Source organism: Cyprinodon tularosa, unplaced genomic scaffold (assembly GCF_016077235.1).
Source record: "Cyprinodon tularosa strain WSP-4 unplaced genomic scaffold, ASM1607723v1 ctg627, whole genome shotgun sequence".
NCBI lineage: Eukaryota > Metazoa > Chordata > Actinopteri > Cyprinodontiformes > Cyprinodontidae > Cyprinodon > Cyprinodon tularosa.
The window spans coordinates 183,814-205,210 of NW_024039371.1; the positions used below are offsets into that span (position 1 = coordinate 183,814).

General features: G+C 41.6%; 1 protein-coding gene across 2 annotated transcripts in view; it reads left to right on the forward strand.

Annotated features, from left to right (window-relative positions):
* The first annotated feature begins 3,105 nt into the window (after positions 1-3,105).
* Positions 3,106-21,397, forward strand: part of ece2b (endothelin converting enzyme 2b) — a 38,532-nt gene continuing 20,240 nt past the window's right edge. For both annotated transcript variants that reach the window (XM_038307986.1, XM_038307987.1), the window contains exons 1-2: positions 3,106-3,286; positions 17,218-17,304. In XM_038307986.1, coding sequence (XP_038163914.1) covers positions 3,254-3,286; positions 17,218-17,304 — 120 coding nt within the window. In that variant the 5' untranslated portion in view covers positions 3,106-3,253. The remainder of the gene's footprint in view (positions 3,287-17,217; positions 17,305-21,397) is intronic.

Genomic DNA, 21,397 nt, shown 5'->3' on the forward strand with positions numbered 1-21,397 from the left:
TCATCCACAGGATGAAGCAGATAGCTGTCTTGAGGGGAGGCAGGAATAAACTTATGATGGAGCTGCAGGGTGATGAGTTTTCAGTTTACATGTTTTCAGAGGTTTCTGGCCTATCTGAAGAGCCAGGGAGACTGGTCTTCTGACTGTGCTGTGTATCTGAAACCAGCAGAGGGAGCAGTAGGACAAAACATCATGCAATAACTTTTTTTTTAACCTGCAGGAGAATACCTGTGATCTGCTGACAGGTTCTAACTTATGTTGCATTAAACCATGGAGGGGCTGCTCAGTGGTGCAGTGGGTAGCACTGCTGCCTTGCATCAAGAAGGTTCTGGGTTTCATTCCTGGCCTGGGGTCTTTCTGCATGGAGTTTGCATGTTCTCTCCGGGTACTCCGGCTTCCTTCCATAGTCCAAAAACATGACTGTTAGTTTAATTGGCTTCTCTAAATTCTCCTTAGGTGTGATTGTGTGTGTGTGTGTGTGTGAATGGTTGTATGTCCTGTTTGTCTCTGTGTTGCCCTGCGATGGACTCGCATTGACTGCTGGAGATAGGCACCAGCACCCCTTGGGACAAGTGTGTCAGATAATGGATGGATAAACCATGGAGGAATTTATCATAATCAGTCAATATTCAACACAGTATGACTTTTTGGAAACAGAAAGATCAGGTAAGTTTAATCCTACAGCCCAGGGGTCTGCATTCAGTGGCTCTTTGGGCCCCCAGCATTGGCTCCTGATAGTGGCTAAAGGTGATAAATAATGAACAAATGGTTTTGAAAGAAGTACAACAAATACCAGTTTAGAAGCTTCGGGTTGGAAGAATAAGGAAAATGTTTCCTCATTTTAAACCCTCAAATTACAAATAAGCTGTTGGTTTTTTAAAATCGCACCAGAGTTCCTTTAGCTGCTATCTGACAAAAATAAGTTGTAAATGATTAAAAGTGTTTGTATTGGATATTTGTGGCTCTAAATGATTGTATTTAGCTGGACTCAGGGTAATTGTTTTTTTACTATTATTATTAGTACCTTTTTTCCATTTTTATTTTGCATCCCAAACTCTGGCATATTTTTATGAAGCAGATTTTCTTTACTAGAATCTTCTCAGGACTTAAACAATCTATCTCTATTCTCCCACTCTGCAGAATCTGTTAGTTCAATCTCTAATGTTTTACTCTCTCTGCATTTTCTCATTGTAGCTTCATCTGGTCTGTTCCTGTTTGGCTGTGACTCCATCCTGGAGAGAAATATCAGCTGTGCTGCTGCCGTCAACACCTTTGTTTCTAGATGTTGGAGATTGACCTGTTTTTCCAGTATAGTCCTGTTTCTCTGACTGTGACTGGCTGGATGTGATCTCTTCATCCTCTGACATGGGAGTTGGCTCAGAGCTCGTCTGCCTGGCTGTGTGTTTCCTGGACAGTGCCGCCTTTTACAGCTGCTTTTGTATCTCTGCTTCTGTCTCCTCGAACCCCAGTCGGCCTCAGCAGATGGCCGCTCACACTGAGCCTGGTTCTGCTGGAGGTTTCTTCCTGTTAAAAGGGAGTTTTTCCTCTCTACTGTCACTACAAGCATGCTTAGTGTGAGGGATTGTATTTGAGTCAATGAGTCGATGCAATCAACTGGTTTTCCTTTGATAGAAAACTTTGAATCAATTTGACTGGATGATCTGGTTGAACCGTAAAGTGCCTTGAGATGACATGTGTTGTGATTGGTGCTATAGAAATAAACTGAATTAAATTGAATTGAAAAAAATATATATTTTGGGATAAAAACATGTCCACCTTATAAGAAAATTATATTTTAATTTATGTGAAAACATATGTGAAACTGTTTTATGATCCAATCTCATATTCAGGTTTAATTTGATTTAAAGTCATGTTATCTAAGATCTTTTACAGGCGCAGTTAGAGTTTATCGCCTGCAGGGGGCAGGACTTGCAAGCAGAAACCTTTACTGATTTAGCTGCACTTCTCAGCCTCCTGGAGGAACCCCCCCTGGTGCCTTCAGGTGTCATCGGGATTTTTATTTTAACACTTCCTGCTGGCCCACATTCCTCCCCTGTTGCTGAACCAGTTTGCAGAGCTGCACCTGGTCCATTTTCCAGGAAGCCTACAGCTCCGACACGTGTGCAGATAATTACAGGAAACAATTCTACAAGGTTTAAAAGAGAAACATAGTAAAAGCCATCCTGTTAGGAATAAATAAATAAATAAATAAATAAATAAATAAATAAATAAATAAAATGCAAAGCTTTGAGCAGAACTTAGCAGAATTCTGAGGAGCAACCAGTCCTGAACATTTTTACCACTGATAACCAGCTGCAGGAGACTTTCAAAAGTATGATCCTGGGTTTAGAAGCAGACTCTCAAGAACTATTCTGCTTAAAGCTCAGTTCTACACAAACACTTGGCTACATGCTGTGGCCTTGCATCAAAAAGGATGCAAGTTCAAATCCATCTGCAGGAAGAACCACCTTCAGCTCATGACCTCTCTGGTTTTGTCAAGTTGCTGCTGAACACCTTGGACCACCTGCCTCCCTCATGTTTCTCCCATCATCCTTCACATCACTGAAGTTTGCAGACATTTCTTTCTGATGATCACAGCATAGATGCAGACTAGATCTGAGATATAACAAGAATAGATGAGGATAAAATAAACTAAAGAAAAAATAACTGAATTATCAGTAGAAAGGAGAAAGACAGAATAAAACCAGAATGAAATCAGGATAGAATCCAGATTACTGTGGAGAAAAAGCAGACAAACACATGTGGGCTTCAGGACATCCAAGAGAACATTCTGGTTCTGATGATGATTGTGACAGAAATGGATCATCATGAACCAGACAGACAGACAGACAGACAGACAGACAGACAGACAGACAGATAGATAGATAGATAGATAGATAGATAGATAGATAGATAGATAGATAGATAGATAGATAGATAGATAGATAGATAGATAGATAGATAGATAGATATGGGAGCTGGAGGAGGTGACGTACGCCGTGTGATGACGTCAGTCTCCGTGTGTCTCGGGGTGTGTTTGTTTGTGAGAGGAAGCGGCTGGTTGGATGTGGGGCGGGGTCTGAGGAGTCACGGAGAGGCAGAGGGAGAGGAGAGAGCAGAAACACGTCCTGATCCCGATCCTGGTCCCGGTCCAGCTGCAGCGCGGATCCCGGAGCAGGTCAGAGCGAGGCAGAGGACAGGCGGGAGGATGGGCCGGCCGTAGCGCTGCTGCTTTCGGGCTCGCAGCTCCAGGATGAGCGTAGCGCTGCAGGACCTTCGGAACACCGTGAGAACACGCACCGACACTGAAACACGCACCGACACTGAAACACGCACCCACACTGAAACACGCACCGACACTGAAACACGCACCGACACTGAAACACGCACCGACACTGAAACACGCACCCACACTGAAACACGCACCGACACTGAAACACGCACCCACACTGAAACACGCACCGACACTGAAACACGCACCGACACTGAAACACGCACACATGTCCGCAGCATGCAGGCAGATGGTCGCGCCCGCGCGCCGATGATGCTGATCAGCTGTCAGTCACCGTGATTGATTCGCGCGGAGCTTCTTCCGGCCTCTTTATTTGCTGACGTCACTGATCAGATCGATGACGTCTGATCGGGTCAGATCAGTTTGACCTTTCTGTGATCCGCTTCCAGCCGCTGGTCCTCAGATGATGCTGAGATGAACGTCCTGATCGGAGCTGAGACAGACCGGATCCCAAGCAGAGGGTCTGATTCAGGTCCGGATCTGGAGGAGATTCCTCCTGAAGTCCACCTTTTCCCAAAGCGTTCCAGTGGAATGTGTGAACACACTCAAAAACTGGTTTGACTGCTTTCAAATCTGGATGATCTGCATCTCCTGGCAGGAAACCAAACCCTTTTTTACAGGAATTCATGCAGATCATCAGCATGTCAGAGTTTAAAAAGATGAGTTCCTAACATTGAGCCTTGTGGTGCTTCTCAGATTAGAAGAAAAATCAAACAGTTCATATCTTTATCAGCCGAAGGAGCAGAAAATGGGTTTTAGTTCCTCCCTTCATCCAAGAGCCTGGGCTACGGAAGAGGATTAGGGCCACTGGGGGGAAAAAAAATAACTGATTTTTAAATTTTATTTCAGTTTAGTATGGGAAAAAAGTCAGAATTCTGACTTTAATCTCAAAATTCTGAGTTTAATCTCAGAATTCAGACTTTTTTCTCAGAATTCTGACTTTAATCTCAGAATTCAGACTTTTTTCTCAGAATTCTGACTTTTTTTATTGTCAGAATACAGTCAGAATTCTGAAAAGAAAAGTCAGAATTCTGACTTTTTCCCATACTAAACTTAAATAAAATGTAAAAATCAGTTAACTATTTTTTTTTCAGTGGACCTAATCCTCTTCCGTACTGGGCTCTGTCAGAGGGGGATGAATAAAACTTTATGAGCTCTAAACTTAAACAAATGTATTAATATGTCACTTCTCAGGGATTTCTAGGAAAAGTTTGAATCAGTAAAACCAGTTAATCAATAAATCGCTCTGCTGGAACTAATCAAAGATTAGAAAACCAGAAAGGTTCTGTTGCTCCTAATGCATCTATATTTGTGTCATTAAAGCAAAATAGAAACGATGTTAAATATTTCATCTCAATTGTTTTAAGCAAATGTTTATATAACAGAAAGTTGAGGCTTCTATCCTGCTGCCGCTTTGTTTGTGTCTGTTTAACATCAGAGCTGCAGACGAGCAACGGTTCAGTTTGTCTTCAGTTCTGATCATCTGCGCCAGAACTGAAGCTTCGGCTCTTCTGTGCGTCTGTTTTTTTCTGGTCTGAGGAACCGAAAAGTGACAATTTAACTCTTCAGCTATCGGCTCGGATCCTCATCCACACGGCTGGATGAAGGCTGAGGCAGACTCAACAGTTAGGGAATGTTCTACGCTGTAGCCTGGGGCCCCAACCAGCAGGGGCCAAATAAAAAGCCCAGTGAACTCCCAGCCTTGATTTATTTACTAAATAGTTATTAAGGATATAAATAATTTTTTCAAAGAGATAGATGATGGTTAACCTGTTGCTATTGGCAACAAGTGTTGTGTTTCACCATAAAAAGCTGGATATAAGGCAAGATGGTTTATCATATAGTTCTAAGATTTTTCCTAAATCCTTTTGATTGCAGAGATGTCTGATATAAACAGAGTTATTCTGGAACCATTAAGATAAAAGTCACTTGTTGCTAATTTATACTTAAATCTAAAATTAAAAAGCAATTTTCTGACATGGAGCAGGGAAGATAAGGATGTTTAAAAATAGAGATAGGAGGATGGTCTAGTTATTTTTACAGCTATTAAATGAAGAGAGCATTAAAAACACAGCTTTCTGTCTCAGTTCAAGTTTTCAGAACCTTCCAGATCAGTTATTTACTTATATGTTTAAATAAACCATTTAAATAAGATTAAAATGGACTCGCTGGAAACAAGTGCACAGATAGGACTTAGATCAGTAGGAAACTGGAGGGTACCCTGCTTTAGTTTGGTCCCAGTTCCACAGGGTCTGGGGACTCTCAGCTCCTGCTGGAAGGAGTTTAGTGGCTCTGATTTGATCTGAGGGTCAACTCTCATTAAAGCCCAATTAGGTGGGTTCCTATCAGGAAGTTCTTTCTTGAGGAGAGGTCCTGAGCTGTAACAGGGGTTAGGAAAGCTTCTGCTTTAAATATATCCCTGTACGGACAAAGAAACAATTGGATCATTCATCTTTTATTCTCACTGCGGTCTCTTCTGGCCCTAATCTCTCCCAGAACAGCAGATGCTGAAGCTTAGAGTCTTATCATGACCCAAGATGATGTGGAGAAGTAAATATTAATTCATCACTTCATCTGATCGTCAAATGCTGGCAGCTCTGTGTGTGTTTGGGCTGGGCAGGGTTTGCCATTTCCTGTCTGTAGCTCTGTGACTTCCTGTCTTAAGACGCCCAGTTTCCCCCCCCCCCCCCCCCCCCCCCCCCCCCCTTATCCTCCGTCACCGTTGCCAACATCAGACCATCATCGCCTTCATCCTCAACTGGAACATCTCAGTGTTTGGTCGGCGACGGGTCTGTTCCCTCTCAGGCCGAGGATGCAGAGCAGAGATGGTGCTGATCTGGTCCAGTGGTGGGACCATTTGGGCTGGATTACCTTTGAGAATTAAATTTTACAGAAACCTCAAAAAGTTTTCACTTCTCTAGAACCTTTTTAGTGATCCGTTGCCTTGGAAATGTAAACGTTTGGATGTTAGTACTGGACGGACAGGGAATGACGTAGAGCTGTGACGTGGAAGGAAGGTGATGTGTGTATTTCAGCATTGGGTACAGGTGAAAAATATCATGTAGCTTCTGTAAAATTTTCTCAGGCTGCAAGTCTTCAGCTGGTTTATCTCCAGCAGCTTTTTACATCTACAGACTAAACATTTCTTTACAAACGAGCTATCCTCAGCTGTGTTTATGTACTGGACATTGACTAGGCCATCCAAATTGATGAATCTCCTCTATCTAAACCATCTTCAGGCTGATTTATGCTCAGAAACCAGGTCGTCTGCGTGTGTCGTAGATAACGCATATTTGCCCCGCCCCTTCTGCAGACACTCTGCTGAACCTCTCCAAAATTGTAGGTTACCGCAGACAGTGCCGCAGAAAGGAGGAAATCTGCATCAGCTCTACGCTTCCTGTTCCTATTTGGTACCTTACCGACTTGTTTTGTTTGTATGACCGCCATTGTGGAAAACGACTCGTGAAGATGGACCAGCTAAAAGAGCGAGGTGCGCGAGAACGCTGGGACCCCTTTTTCCACCTGGATCCCCGCTCTGTTTCACCCTCATGCCCTACGTTGTCGGACAAACTTGCCCCAACTTCCTCACCGCCTCGGCCGTATTCTAGACCCACAGCTAGTTGGTGATTGTCCTTGCGTGGAATAACAGCGCAGACCACGCTTTAATAAATCAAATGGGCATAAATGAAAAATATCTGCGTCATACCTGCGACAAGCTCACTGCGACACACTCCTGCGGGAATATAACCAGTAGTGATGGTGAGATGAAGCCTCATGAGGCATTGAACCGTTTGGCCAAATTGCTTCAACGATCCCCACAGTTCATGAGGCTTCATGTGAACATGTCACCACCTACTGGTGGAAAACAGAACTAAAGTTTGAATAAAATCTGTGTTTTTTTTGCAACTGTTTTTCTTTTTTTCCCCTTTCAAGTTCCCTTGAAATTGTTAATGGTTGGTGTATATAATAAAAACTTTTGTTATTTAAAATTTCTTAGATCAATCATTTAAGGTTCACAGTTTTTCTGCCATTTTAGTGAAATAAACTCAAGCAGACAGTGAAAGTGTTTGTGCAAATTGGGCAAACTGGGCAATCAGAATCAGAAATACTTTAATAATCCAAGAGAGAAATTACTTTGATGAGCAATGATGAGCAAAATGAAAGGTGTTAGTAATTTTTATTCAAACATGATAGTTTTTCCACGTTTTTTTGGTTTTAATCAGGTTGGAAGTTGCGTTCAACCAATCTTTTGACTAAACCGACCTAATTTACCCAATCTATATTTTCACTCGGGCAAAAACAATGCTAATTAGTCTCATCAACCAGTTTAATCGCAACTTTCAAAAGTCAAAGACTGGTCTTGAACCATCAACTTCAAGAGTGAGAGACTGTCTCTTACAGTTGACGCCACCTATGTAGATGAAATTTTGATCATTACATTGTTTATTCAAACCAAATTAGTTTTAACCAACTAGATTGGTAAAAGAAAAACAACCAATCTGTTCTTAGAATCTATCCTAACTTTATCCAGCTGACAGCAGCTCTCCTCCAAACTCCCACATCTTGACTGAACACTGAGGCTGTTTAGATGTCGGTCAAAATTCTTGCGCTTCCCGAACCACTTTGCGAAGCGGTCACATGGTATCACGGTAGCGAGGCCTCGGACGTCATCAATTTTGGCCCCTCCTCTAAATGAATGACGCCTCGGCACGCGCTTCGGGAAACGCCCCCTCCATTACTCGACACACGCCTCGAAGCCTCGGCTCATCTCATAACATCACTAATAACCAGCCCTTAAGGGTTTCTGTGGCTGCAGTCTCAGGTGTTCTGCAGCCTCTAACTAGCTTGGTTCTAGGATTTATTCATTCTTCCATTTTCCCATCGCCTCGACTAGCTTCCGTGCCCCACAGCATGATGCTGCCACCACCATGTTTCACTGTGGAGATGCTGTGTCAGACGTTCTGCTTCCATGTTTGCTGTTTCCCCCACATGGCTGTTGGGAATCTTTAAATTGGGCTTCTTTTTTTTTTCTTGTTGTTGTTTTTCCATAAAGACCAGAACAACGAAGGACAAATTAATCTCTGCAGCTCCTACAGAGTCACTCTGGTCCCATTGGCTGCTTCTCTGATTAATGCTGTACTTGTCAGGATTTTAGGTCCAGGTGGATATCCATGTCTTGGTAGGTCTGCAGTTGGTCCATCCGTCATTCAGATGATGGAGTGACCAGAGCTCAGGGGGGATGTCAAAGCTTTGGAGAGTGTTTTAGAACCCAATACTTCTTTAAACTAAACATGATGTTAGTTCCTGACCCTTCATGATGCTGTTTGTTCTTAAAGAAACCTCTGAGGTCGACCAGAACAGTAAGACTGGGTTTAGAAATGAGCTGCTGCTTTGAGACACTTTTATAAAATGTTTAAAACCACTCACCCTTTCCAAGTTCTGCACCACATTGTCTTGTTCTGTCATATAAAATCTAAACTATTTCTGGACCAAACGTGGGAAGAAAACTTAAGGGAGTAAAAACTTTAGAAGATTTTGGAACAAATGTTCTATGTCATGTGTCTGCTGAAGGAAGCTCATCATTAAACATATCAGGATGGAACCTGGATCTAAATGGAGGCATCAAACCCATACAGGGTTGGAGAACTTTCTACCTCTAAGACAAGCAGCATTTTCAGTCTTTTTTCTGTGCTTGGTTCCCCTCAGGACAAGCTTTAATACCTTCATAATGCCCCCATCAGGTCAGGAGGTTAATGTGTTCCTCACTGTGGGAGCTGCAGATGGAGCCTTCCCTAGAGTTCCTGCTAATTAAGGTCTTTGTTCCCAGCAGGAAATGAAACTTCCTGAGATGATGCTTGGTGACACGTTAAGAAGCAGAAAAAGCTCCAGCTTGCTTGGATGTTGTTTGGCCTCTGTGGCTGTTAGTGAAACCTTTCAGAGAAAAACCTGACGGCTCTTGTTAAACAAGCTTCCCTACAGTCGGATCGTCGGCTGGAGAGACGGAAACGGCTCTCAGGGGGGATCTTCTGAATCAGCGCTCAGGCTCTGCCTGAAGGTTCCAGGAAATTAACCAAGCATTTAATGACCAGCATGGTTCTGGGAGCAGTTTAATCAAAATCCCAGAAGCAGGAAGGACACATTAACCCATGATTGTCTCTAATAAAATCAGGTGGATCTAATCAAACAGTGGCTTTTCCTTGGGATGATATTAAAACTCATCTTTTCAAGGATTAAAAAGATTTTACATCCCAGATCTGATATCCAACTGAGTGTGTTCTATGATCATAGCTTCTCCTTACAGACGGATTCTCCAGTTACCGCTTCAAAGCATCTGGCTACCCAGACCCAATGCATGTTCATTTGTTTTTAGTGCAACCAGAGTAAAAACATCAGACTTTGTAGAACTCCACGGATGAAGCCCCTTAGCCTGTGTTCGGCTATGAGATGCACACTCTATCACCACAACCTTTCACTCCTCTACCTTTACACTTGATTTCAGGCCATCATTTTCTTCTTTTTTGTTTGTTTTGTTTTGTATGACTTTAATAATTTACTTATATTTGCTTTTTATTAAGTGTTAGAAATAAATGATCAAATAAATAAAGAAATAAAAATAAATCATTTCCGTAGATCAGAGGTCACGGATTAGCGGACCGGGGTCCGGTTCCGGATCCACCTGCTGGCTAATCCGGACCCAACCTGATTTAAAACATTTAAAAATTTTGTCCGACTATAGTGTCTAATTTCACTTGCGCTGCTTCTCCTATTAATACGGTAAAGCCCTCCAGAGCGAACTGGACCAGGCTGCACGTGATCCAAATGATCCAATGAGCTGCTGTCAGTCTGGGTTGCTGCTGCTGCTACTTTTAGACACAGCAGGCAAACCTGTAGCAAGCCGGGCGATGGGAAAGAAGGAGAAGATGATGAGAAAAAGAAAGAGAAAGTGTGGACTGCTGGAAGAACTGTGGTGAACTGGTGACAGAAAAGTGAAATGGCGCTCAAAGATGACCCTGAACATTTAGAGTATGTTTGGCTCAACCTGCTGCTGTGAAGCAGGATTCTCCACCATGAACAGAATCCAAAATAAATCTGGATCCAGGCTCAAAATGAGCTCCTTGATATGTGCTTTAGAATGGCTTTGTCTCCATTCAAACCCAGGTTTAAAGCCTCGCAGGGCAGCATAAAGCCCACTGCGAACATTAAGACAGAAAATAAGGAGAGAAAAAAACAACAAGTGTTTTATAAAATATGTGAATCAGGAAATTGTTTATATACCAAACTGAATGATTGTTTTTATCTACCTCAAAAAACACCTCAGGTTTTAAAATGGAAACATTTTCTATTTTCTGGGGTGTTTTTTTTATATTTTTCTTATTTAAAAAATCAAAGTATAACATGGATGCATAAACACCTTATTTTATTTCAGTTTTAAATTCTGTTTAAAGTAACAGATTATAATTAAAAATGTCTGCGGACATTTACTGGTTGTTGATTTTCTGTATTCGGACCCCGCTGATCTTTGGTGACCCCTGGCGCACATGATAGCTTCAGCCCTTCCCAGCAGACTTTCTCCAAGGTTTAGGCATCCGTTTAAAGGAATTTATAACCCTCTTTTCTGAGGACAGACACTGATGTGGGGACATCAACATCTGCAATATCCAAAAGCTAAGTTCTTCAACACCAAATTTAATCATTAATGAAAAGAAACTGTCCACTTTGCTGAAGCATTAAGAGTTCATCTCACTGGAATAAAGAGAAAAGTCCAAAAGCCAAGATCATAATTCTCCCTCCTCAGAACCCTAACCTATCTTTACTGCTGTAGAATCTAGTTCTTCACACCACTGTACCCAGTGCTAGACATTGCACTGGATGACTTAAGTCTTTAATGCATTTTCTTGGCCAATGAAACTAGTTGCATTGATCTCTGATTTGAAGGCTACATGAGGTTTGGTGAATTGCAGCTATTGACCCGTTAGAAAGGTTGTGACCAAGTCTGTCCCTTCCCGTTGACCCCCCTCTATTTTTTTTACGTGCTCCGCCACTTTCTGGCTGATCTGCTGTATACACAGAGTTTATACAAACAAAGTTTTGATACATGCGGCTTTCCGAAAGTGAATGAGCTGCAGTTTAGCAGTGAAATTTCCATTTATAAAGTGCAGCAGTGATCAAAATGTAAACAGTGTAAGAGAGACATGGTGCAAAATGTAAAAGGAGTTTGATGTGAAGGGTTCAGAGCGGTGCAAATTTAAATAAATAGATATGGTGCAAAATGCAGTAGAAACACTGGGGAGAGTTCTATTTTAAAGATTCACCCTGAGGTTCAGGTATGATGTTATCAGTGTGATGCAGAGTCTCAATTTGTGACTTGATTAGAGTCTCAGGACAGCGGTGAAAAAGCTGTTACAGAACCTGCTGGTCATGTATTGAATGCTGCGAAGCCTCTTCCCAGAGGGCAGCAGGGAGAACAGTCCATGGGGCCTATGGGACAGGCTCGGGACACGCAGCACTGGGATTAATGGAAGGGAGAGGAGCCCCGATTTTCCTTTGCTCTGTTTTCTCCACTCTTGTTACGTTCCTCCAGTCTGAGGCGCTGCAGCCTCCACACCACACAGTGAGACAGTTGGTCAGAACGCTCTCTATGGTGCTTCTGTAGAAGGTGGGGAGGATGGGTGGGGGCAGGTGGGCTCTCCTCATCCTCCATAGAACATACAAATGCTTTTGTGCCCTTTTGATCAGTGAGGTGGTGTTTACATTCCAGGTGAGGGTGTCTGTGATGTTAACCTCCAGGAATTTGGTGCTGCTGACCACCTCTACAGCTGAGCTGTTGATGACCAGTGGAGCGTGGTTAGGACGGTTCTTCCTGAAGTCCAAGATGATCTCCTTCGTCTTCTCCACGTTCCTGATTAGGCTGTTATCTTTGCACCAGTCCACCAGCTGCTCCACCTCCTCTCCGTAGTTCTGGTCGTTTATCTTCTCTAATGAGGCCCACCACTGTGGTGTTGTCTGCAAACTTCACGATGTGATTGGTGGTGAACCTGGGGACGCAGTCATGTGTCATCAGAGTGAACAGCAGGGGGCTCAGGACGCAGCCCTGAGGGGAGCCTGTGCTTAGACTGATGACATCAGAGGTGTTCTGTCTGACCCGGACTGACTGAGTTCTGTTGGTGAGGAAGTCTAACAGCCAATAGCAGAGGGATGTGTTGAAGCCCAGATGTTCCAGTTTGCCCATGAGATGAATTATTAATTATTATTAATTAAGATGCATAAGTTGATGCAATCAACTGGTTTTCCCTAGATAGAAAACTTTGAATCAATTTGACTGTACAATCTGTGAATTGGCGCTATGTATATAAACTGAACTGAAATTCTGACTTTAGTTCCTCACCTTAGTCTCCGTCTGTGTGGCTAGCTTTCCCCTCCTCCAAATTGTGCATATTTGTATGTTTAATAAAGACCCCAGGAGAGCAGCCAGCTATAGACAAACCCTCAGATATCCTGATCCAATGTCTCCTTCACAGTTTCTTCCTTCTTGCAGATAGACCTACTGTAAATGGAACTGCTTTGCGTCCTGTCTGTAGATTCGTGTCCAGACATTGTTCTGTTTTCATGCAGACAAGGTGTAGAAATGAAACTCCATGGCTCAGACAGAACTGGATCTGAAAGTAATCCCCTAATGTTGCTTCATAGTAGCTCTGGTTTCTGCAGATGTTTTGAATCAGGGCGTGATGGACCCTCCACGCTGTGTCTGTTAGTGACTCAGAGCAGCGGGGTTCTGCTGAACGGTTTTGGGGGATTTTCCTGCTCAGACTGGATGGTTGGATTTTTTCTCCGCTCAGACATGAAGCTTGTCCTCATGCTGCCGTCTTGTTCTTAGTGTTTCTGTCTCAGGTCAGAGTACGGAGGCTGGCAGGGGACAAAAGAGCAGACAGACAGATGTTATATAAGCTGCAGTGAACTCTATTAGAGCTGAATGGAGATGATTCACACACATTATCTAATTACACACACACACACACAATGACATCAGGCTCTACAGGGAGAGACAACACACACTCCTGTCTCCTGGCAACCTGATCGCTGACCCCCGCCCACCCCACTCTGCGTGCGTCATCAATTAAAGAGAACAGAGCGGGGAGAGAGACACCGAGGGAGACGCAGAGAGAGGGAGACAGGTTTCAGTGCGGGTCCTGAGGAAGGAAACAGTTGGAAACCTTTTGTTTCCTGCAGGACACCGACGCTCCGCGGGCGGACAGGAAGCTAGGAGACAGCAGCTCGCTCTGCAAACAGCTGCTAAGGCCTCCTGAGCTCAGGAGACTAACTTCTGCACAGCTTCAGGAGATCAAACAGTATCAGGATGTTGGTTTATGGAGCAGTTGCAGCTCGGCAAGGCCATGAAAATTCATTTGATACTAAAAACAAAAAATAAACTGCTGTTTACTCAACCAGAACTCAGGATGAGACTGATTTTACTTACTTTGAGCTTAAAGGACTGGTAATAGTGTTATCGTGGGCAGTTCCAGCCCTATATGCACTGATCCAGATATCGGACTCATCTCCTTTTAGCTCCTATCGTGTTCTGCAGGAGTCTGGGGAACCTATCATTAACAGGTGGTGAGTTTAAACCATAAAACATCTAAAACAAAGAGGACCTTCGGCTGGTGGGGGCTGGACAGGCCTACCTCTGTCCAAATCATTACCCAGAGACTGGCTCATGAGGGGAGGCCCTCCCAAGGACTGGAACTGGGTCAGAACAGTTGAGGTATTGGGGATTAAACAATTACAGTTTCTTTGAAAGCAGAATGCTGTGCTCTTGGGTGGTGAACTGAATAGACAAACTCTACCATCTAACTCAAAGCCATGGCAACGAGATGCAGATCAGAGCCAGGATGAAAGCTGCTTCTGGGGGGCCGTCTTTTGGAGCTGTTCCTACCAGGAGGCAAACCCCTGTTGCTCTTCGTCTCGTCTTCTTCATCAAATAAGAAACCATCATGCCAGTCAGTCGCCTGTTGGAGAAAAGGCTGATGCATCAAGATGGTGAAAACCGCTTTTTGCTTGAAGGTTTCATGGCATCAACAAACTGCAAGTGTTCATCCTTTTTACTCCCTGAAACCTGATTGCGTGTAGAAGATGATAAACGACAGATCTTATGATCGGAACCTGCTGCCACTGAGAGGACAGCGGGATCGGACAGTTGGATGCTTCAGTCCAACAGCCGATAGACAGGAAGTTAGGGGTGTTAGTTGTCTCATGGTTAAAAGAACAAACTTGGGTGAGAATGAGAGAGAGAGGTGTGGAAGAATTTTTCCAGAAACCACTTGGTATCTGTGGCACCGTTTGTCTTCGACTGTGATCAGCCATGGAACTGAGATCAGAAGATTTCTAGGGAGGCTTTTACAGTGAAATATCTGGTGTAAGATGCTGAATATCAGTCAGTGACAGCCAGAATATACAGCATCAACTCAATTCAATTCAGTTTATTTATATAGGGCCAACTCCCATACAGTCAGATTGATTTAAAGTTTTCTATCTAAGGAAAACCAGTGGATTGCATCGACTCATTGACTCAAGGGCAGAGGTGGAAAGAGTACTAAAAAATTGTAATTGAGTAAAAGTATCTTTACTTTGCCTGAATTCTACTCAGAGTAAAAGTAAAATTACCCATCTCAAAATTTACTCAAGTAAAAGTACAAAATTACTTCATTTAAAATGTAATTTGAGTAAAAGTTACTTAGTTACTTTGAGTTATTTAATGCAAAAAAAGGATGAGTCATGAATCGAATTGAGCACAAGGTGTTTTAATCAATTTCAAGGCGTATTTCAGTGACATCCACACTTGCAAAAGATCACCTGGGCTAAAGAACATACTTCCTCACAGCACAAGGACAGTCACAACCTGTACCATAAAGTGCAAAAAACAAAAAACAAATAATCCTTCCAAATATGGCAAAGGGTTTTTCCAGCTTTTGTCTCCAGAATATGTTTCCTCTTCAGGCTCCATACTCCCTAAGTTGTGATTAACAACTGCCATCTTCCAAAGCGCAGCACTGGATTATGAGGCAATACAAAGAGTAATTGTAAGGCAGGGCCACGCATTAAGTTTTGGTTCCAAGACACAGGGGTTTACATTTCTGGCGGCATTTAATTTTCTCACCATCAGTATTTTTATTTTTATTTTTTTAACTCAGCAACGTGAGGGGGTTTTAAATGTAGCAAAGTAAAACTACTTAGGTTAAAATTTACTCGAGTAAAAGTAAAAATTACACATTTCAAAAACTACTCAGAAAATTACAAATTACTCATAAAAAGTACTCGATTACAGTAACTTGAGTAAATGTAATTCATTACTTTCCACCCCTGTTCAAGGGCAATCTTTCACACTAAGCATGCTTTTAGCGACAGTGGAGAGAAAAAACTCCCTTTTAACAGGAAGAAACCTCCAGCAGAACCAGGCTCAGTGTGAGCGGCCATCTGCCGAGGCCGACTGGGGTTCAAGGAGACAGAAGCAGAGATTAAAAAAGAAGTAGGGATACAAAAGGCAACTGTCAACCAGCTCCATAGGCGACCCCGTCCAGGAAATACACATCCAGGCAGACGAGCTCCCATGTCAGAGGATGAAGGGAGCACATCCAGCCTGTCACACTTAGAGAAACAGGACTACACTGAAAAGCAGCCTGATCTCGAACATCTATAAACAAAGGTGTGAGCAGCAAACAACCAGTTGTTAACTTGGAGGGAAAATATCTTGACTTTGTTAATTTGGAATCAGAAGGCTGCTTAATTTGCCCCCAGCAAGGCTCACTCAGTTAGACCTCCACTGGTAAGAAAAACAGCTTCATCAAGTGAATGATGTCTGAGATTTGGATGAAAAAATTAAAAAACAATAAAAGTTTTCAGATATTCCATCTTGTTTATGTGCAGCTGTGTGAATAAATGAAGCTAAACTTCAATCACATTTTATTTTAGGCTCCATAAAGGTTGCATTTTGTTTTTATTTTCACTTCTTCAGAAATGATAATGGTTATTCTCTTAGCTTGATTCCCCTGGAGTTTGGGTTTTTAAGCAGCTCTGATTGGAACTAAATACACTATAAATAAAATAAAATGTTACCAAAGCGCCCAGCTTTAGCAGTGGGAGGCTTATTGTCCTTCTGCCTTTAACACACAACTCAAATCCAAATGTGAGTTTAAAGGTTTAGGTGGTGATGATGAAATGTCTGATCTGCTGTGAATCCTCATGGATCCTCCCTGCAGCGGGGAGAATAAACCTGTTTCACATCGAGTGGCGGTGTCAGATGTAGCTTCCTGTCCCAGAGGAGCGCTCCACCTTTCAGCCTGACCCAGACAGACACAGCAGATCGATGCAGGGAGAAACGCAACTCATTGATGTCCGAATCTTTGTTTAAGTTAAATATGATGCACTACGATGGAGTCAATGTTGTTCCATTAATGTTGCAAACAGAATATTTTTATAACAACATTATTTGTAAATTGAATTTTTGAAAAAACTTTAGAAAATCTTTTCTTTCAAATGTGTTTTTCGTATTTTATAATTTTATTTTTCTGAATTTTATCTTTAACATATTTTATATTTTCATTTTTTTCCCCTACTTTTTAAGATTGAATTTTATGATCACATGATCTTCACTTCTGGGGCTGGCGTTCCCCAGGAGTTTCTATTGGTCTGCATGGAAATTATGGAAATAAATTTTTAAAGAATGTAATTTATAAAACTCAGTCTGAAAAACAGAAATAGAAAAGGACGTATAATATCTGTAAAGAAAATGTTTAAAAAATATGGTTTTTAGAATTATATTTCTGGATTGCATATTATTTCCATTTAAAAACATATTCTTTGCAACAATAATGTAACAGAATTTATTTTACAATGTACATCTACTGACCCAAGATCTATTTTTCACTCTGCAGATGTCCAGCTACAAGCGAGCTACGCTGGAGGAGGAGGAGGGCTCGGACACGCCAGCTGAGGCGGCCTCATCTCCTGACAGAATGGAGGTCAGTGAACGCAACACAAGCACAGACCACGAGCCAAACTTCAGGGGATCCTGTAAGTGCTGCCTGGTGAAGTCCTGACCTGAGACGGATAAATGCTCTGGGACAGAGAAAGCCTTGAAGCACAGCAGGGGGCCCCTTTAGTGTGGGGCCAATGCCACCAACAGAGGAGCAGCAGGAGGTCTGGAGCTCTGCCAGCTCTGGGAAACAAATGGGATTTCTGTGCAGGAGAGCAGGGAGTTGTTCAGCTTAAAAACAAAAAAGAAAAATCTTAATGTTTTGAAATACTAACAATATTAATTAAGAATTTAATTCAAAAGCTGAATTTATGGCATACTTTAATACATGTCACCATAATGCTATTTAACATAAAAGGCTGTAAAATCAAAAAAGTGTAGTTTGGGTTTTAAATTTTCCTCCAGTCAACCTTTTTTGAAGTTTTAACCTAAAACTTACCTCTAATCTAAACCTCGTGGTCCAAACTCAGTTTTTTCTTTCTGAAGATTTTCTGCGATCTTTCAAATATCTCCATCACAATACTTTTTTTAATCTTATCTTTAGGCTTTGGTTGCCTTTTAGCTGACTCTTAGCCCTGTCCCTGTACCCAGGGATGCCAACAGTCCCTAAAAAACAAGACTGTACCATATTTCGATCAAAAACATGTCTATTTCATTTCAGGTCTGAGTCAAAAGTTTGAAAAATAATTTCACTCGCAGAAGAAAAGTCAAAAACTTGAATTATGCCAGTAGGAGGGAAGACTACTTTTGGCCAAGAAGTATCCTTTCCGTTGGCATCTCTACCTGAGTAAATATGTTACCGGATTAGTGGTGGATCAGAAAGAGACTTCAGTAATATCTCTAAAATATCTATTTTTCTTATGTCAGCAAAGACCTAAAAGACACCACTGATGTCAAAGAATGTGAAAAGGTGAAACGCCTTTTATTCAAAGCTAAAGATTGCACCTTTGAATCAAAAATGCAAAAGACACTTAGATATAACTAATAAAAGATTAAAGGTTGAAATCTCTTAAGTGAAAAAAGTTTGAGATATTTGTGGTTGGATTCTGTCATTTTTCTAGTGAAATTTTACATATTCACAGTTTAAAGGGTTGGTGCTTAATTATGCTAACACAAGATAAACTAACATAATTTAAGCAAATATAAATAGGTGTAGATATGATCAGAAATCCCAGGAGGAGAGATAAAGCCAGACTTCATCCAATCCCCAAACACACAGCCTGGCTCCACAGGTGCTGCTGCCTCCAGCCAGGTGCGAGTAATCAAGCTAAACGCAGTTTTCTTCAAGACACATGAGGTTGATCCCAGATTTATTGATTTAGCAAATAGTGGATCGACTGAAAGCCAAGCCTGAAATACACATTTCCCACACACTTAACTAAAAAAGATATCGTAATTTAGGAAATTAACAATGAAAGCCAATATAGTAACATACAGATCTTACAGTTTCTCATTCAGTCCCCTTATATCAAAGGGGTTTAAATTCTTAATGTAGGATACTGGGGATCAAACCCTGAGTAATTCTAACATTAAAGCTTACTTTAGTATTACTTTCTGGCTGGGGAGTGTCCTAGTGGTTAGGGCATAGACCTTTGAATCAAGAGGGTCTGAATTCAAGCCCGACTCCCACTCTGGCTCTCTGAGCAAGACCATTAACCCCACACTGGTCCCTGGGCGCCCCTCAATGGCAGCCCACTGCTCTGCATGGGGATGGGTTAAATGCAGAGGTAAATTTCTCTAATGTGAGATCACCCATCTATCCATCCATTTTTTGTCACCCTTATCCCAAGGTGCCCACTTTCAGCTGTCTAAGGGTGAGAGATGGGGTCCACCCTGGACAGCTCTCCAGTCTATCGCAGGGCAACACAGAGACAAACAGGACAAACAACCATTCACACACACAGTCACACCTAAGGAAAATTTAGAGAAGCCAATTAACCTAACAGTCATGTTTTTCTGGGAGGAAGCCAGAGTAGCGAGAGAGAACCCACACATGCTCAGGGAGAACATGCAAACTCCATGCAGAATGTGAGATCAATAAAGTTCCATTATAGCAGCAGATATGTTATTTTTTCACTTTCTCTGTTATTCCAGGCATTATAATCTTCCCAATAGCATGAGGGAGCTCGTGTGACGTTGTCCACCTCTAAACTATCTAAAAGCTAAGCTAAATGAAGCCACCAACCTACCTTATATAAACTTTACCAAGATAAAATGTAAAAAGATATTTTATACTAAGATAAACTCATCTTTTATAATTACAGTTCTGAGATTTTGAGCTAATTTAGGAATCAGCTAAAACAACCATGAATAATCAAAATTAACCTCAAATTAAGATTATGTCAAACTATTGTGATAAACAGAATTTTAATATACAATAATGTACTGGAAAAAAAAGACTTCAATATGTGAAGATTAATGAAAATAAAAATTAAAACAGACTTTTTTTTCTCTGTCAGAGAACTTTTTTCAGCATTTCTCTAAATTAGGGAACTAATTTTCTCATTGGGAATCACTTCATCACAGGTAGAATCCTCTTTTTTCTGCATGTCAAGACCATTTTGAGAAGCAATCAGCACATGTCTGCATATCTGATTGGTCAGAATTCAAATAATCGTATAAAACATTTCAGGTATTTGGATAAAACGTACGCAGAGCACATAAAAAAAATAAAAAACAAAGAGAAACTACTGGAAAGTCTGACTGCTTGGAGGTAAACCACTGAAGAAAAAAAGGAGATTAATGGAGATTTTTAACATGCTGGACTAGTGGGAGGAAATGAGCCGGTCGAGGATAATTAGCCTCATTACAGCAGCAAATGTTTTCTGTGTACGCGTCCCTGAGGACTCGGAGCCATTTTAATTTCATCATCTGCTGAAGTCGGGAAGCAGCATGGTGTCCGCCCTCTCTAAGCTTCACCGTGGCTTCAGATGAATTCAGAAATCAGCCTCAGAAGAGAAAACCGAATGAGCTCCACCTGGGTGCTGGTGTGATGTCATAATCTGTGGGCGTGTCTCATTTAAAATGTTTGAATACAGAGACTCGCCTTCTTTTGCATCCTTCAGATCACTTTTGGACTTAAAGCAGAATTATAGGTAAGCTGATAAAGAAGCTTTGATGGAGAACATACTGGAGCTTATCGCAGGTGTGAAGTGAGAAAAAGATCTGAAGAAACTAGAAAAATAAAATTAGATCTTGAAATAATTTATGCTGAATCTGCAAAAAGAATCCCATCCGAGTCAGAAAGACTCAGTCAGGCAACAGTTAAGGAAATGAAAAGTTAAAAACCTCTGCAGCAAAATTTCAGAGGATTCATTGATTATAAAAAAGAAAGATTTTGTTCTTTTCATGGTAGAAGTGATCATTTTTATTGCTCAGACGACAAAGAAAACCAAAAAAAATGAAAGCTGCAGAAAAGTATCTTGAAGTTAGAGATTTAAACTGGGAAACGGTTGAAAGCATGATGGGAAAACCAGTAGGACCATAAGAACCTGGCAGAGTGACGATAACAGAAATATAAATGAGTATTATGTTGGGTTAAGTTTTTTATTTAATTCTTTTATTTTCTCGGGGTGAGTCCTGTTTCCTTTTTTAACTCCCTATAAGTTGGTGGCGGTAATGCAATTTTAATTAGTTTGCCAAATGCCATAAAACCTTACAAGAAGAAGAAAAAAGCTGCTAAAGAAAAGCTTAAAAAACATGTATTTAACTGGTTTAGTAAACTGGAGCAGAAAACCAAGCACACAAACCAAACCTGAGGCTGGAGGCAGCGATCCAACATAAATCCTGATAAAGAACAGAGAGCAGAACGTGGGCCGGGTCGAAGCTAAACACATAAAGAAAGAGGAAAAGACAGGCTTACATACACAAACAGAAAGTGATGAGACACAGGGGGAAACAACGAGCACATTCTCAGAAACGGATAAAAACAAGTCATAACATTGGAGATAGATCAGCTCCGCAGGATAAACTGGTTCTACATCACAGAAGCATGCAGTGAAGCCTCAGCAATGAAATTACCCCGACTCAAAGATCCAAACAAAGAGACGATGATCCCTCATTCAACTACGTTCAAACAG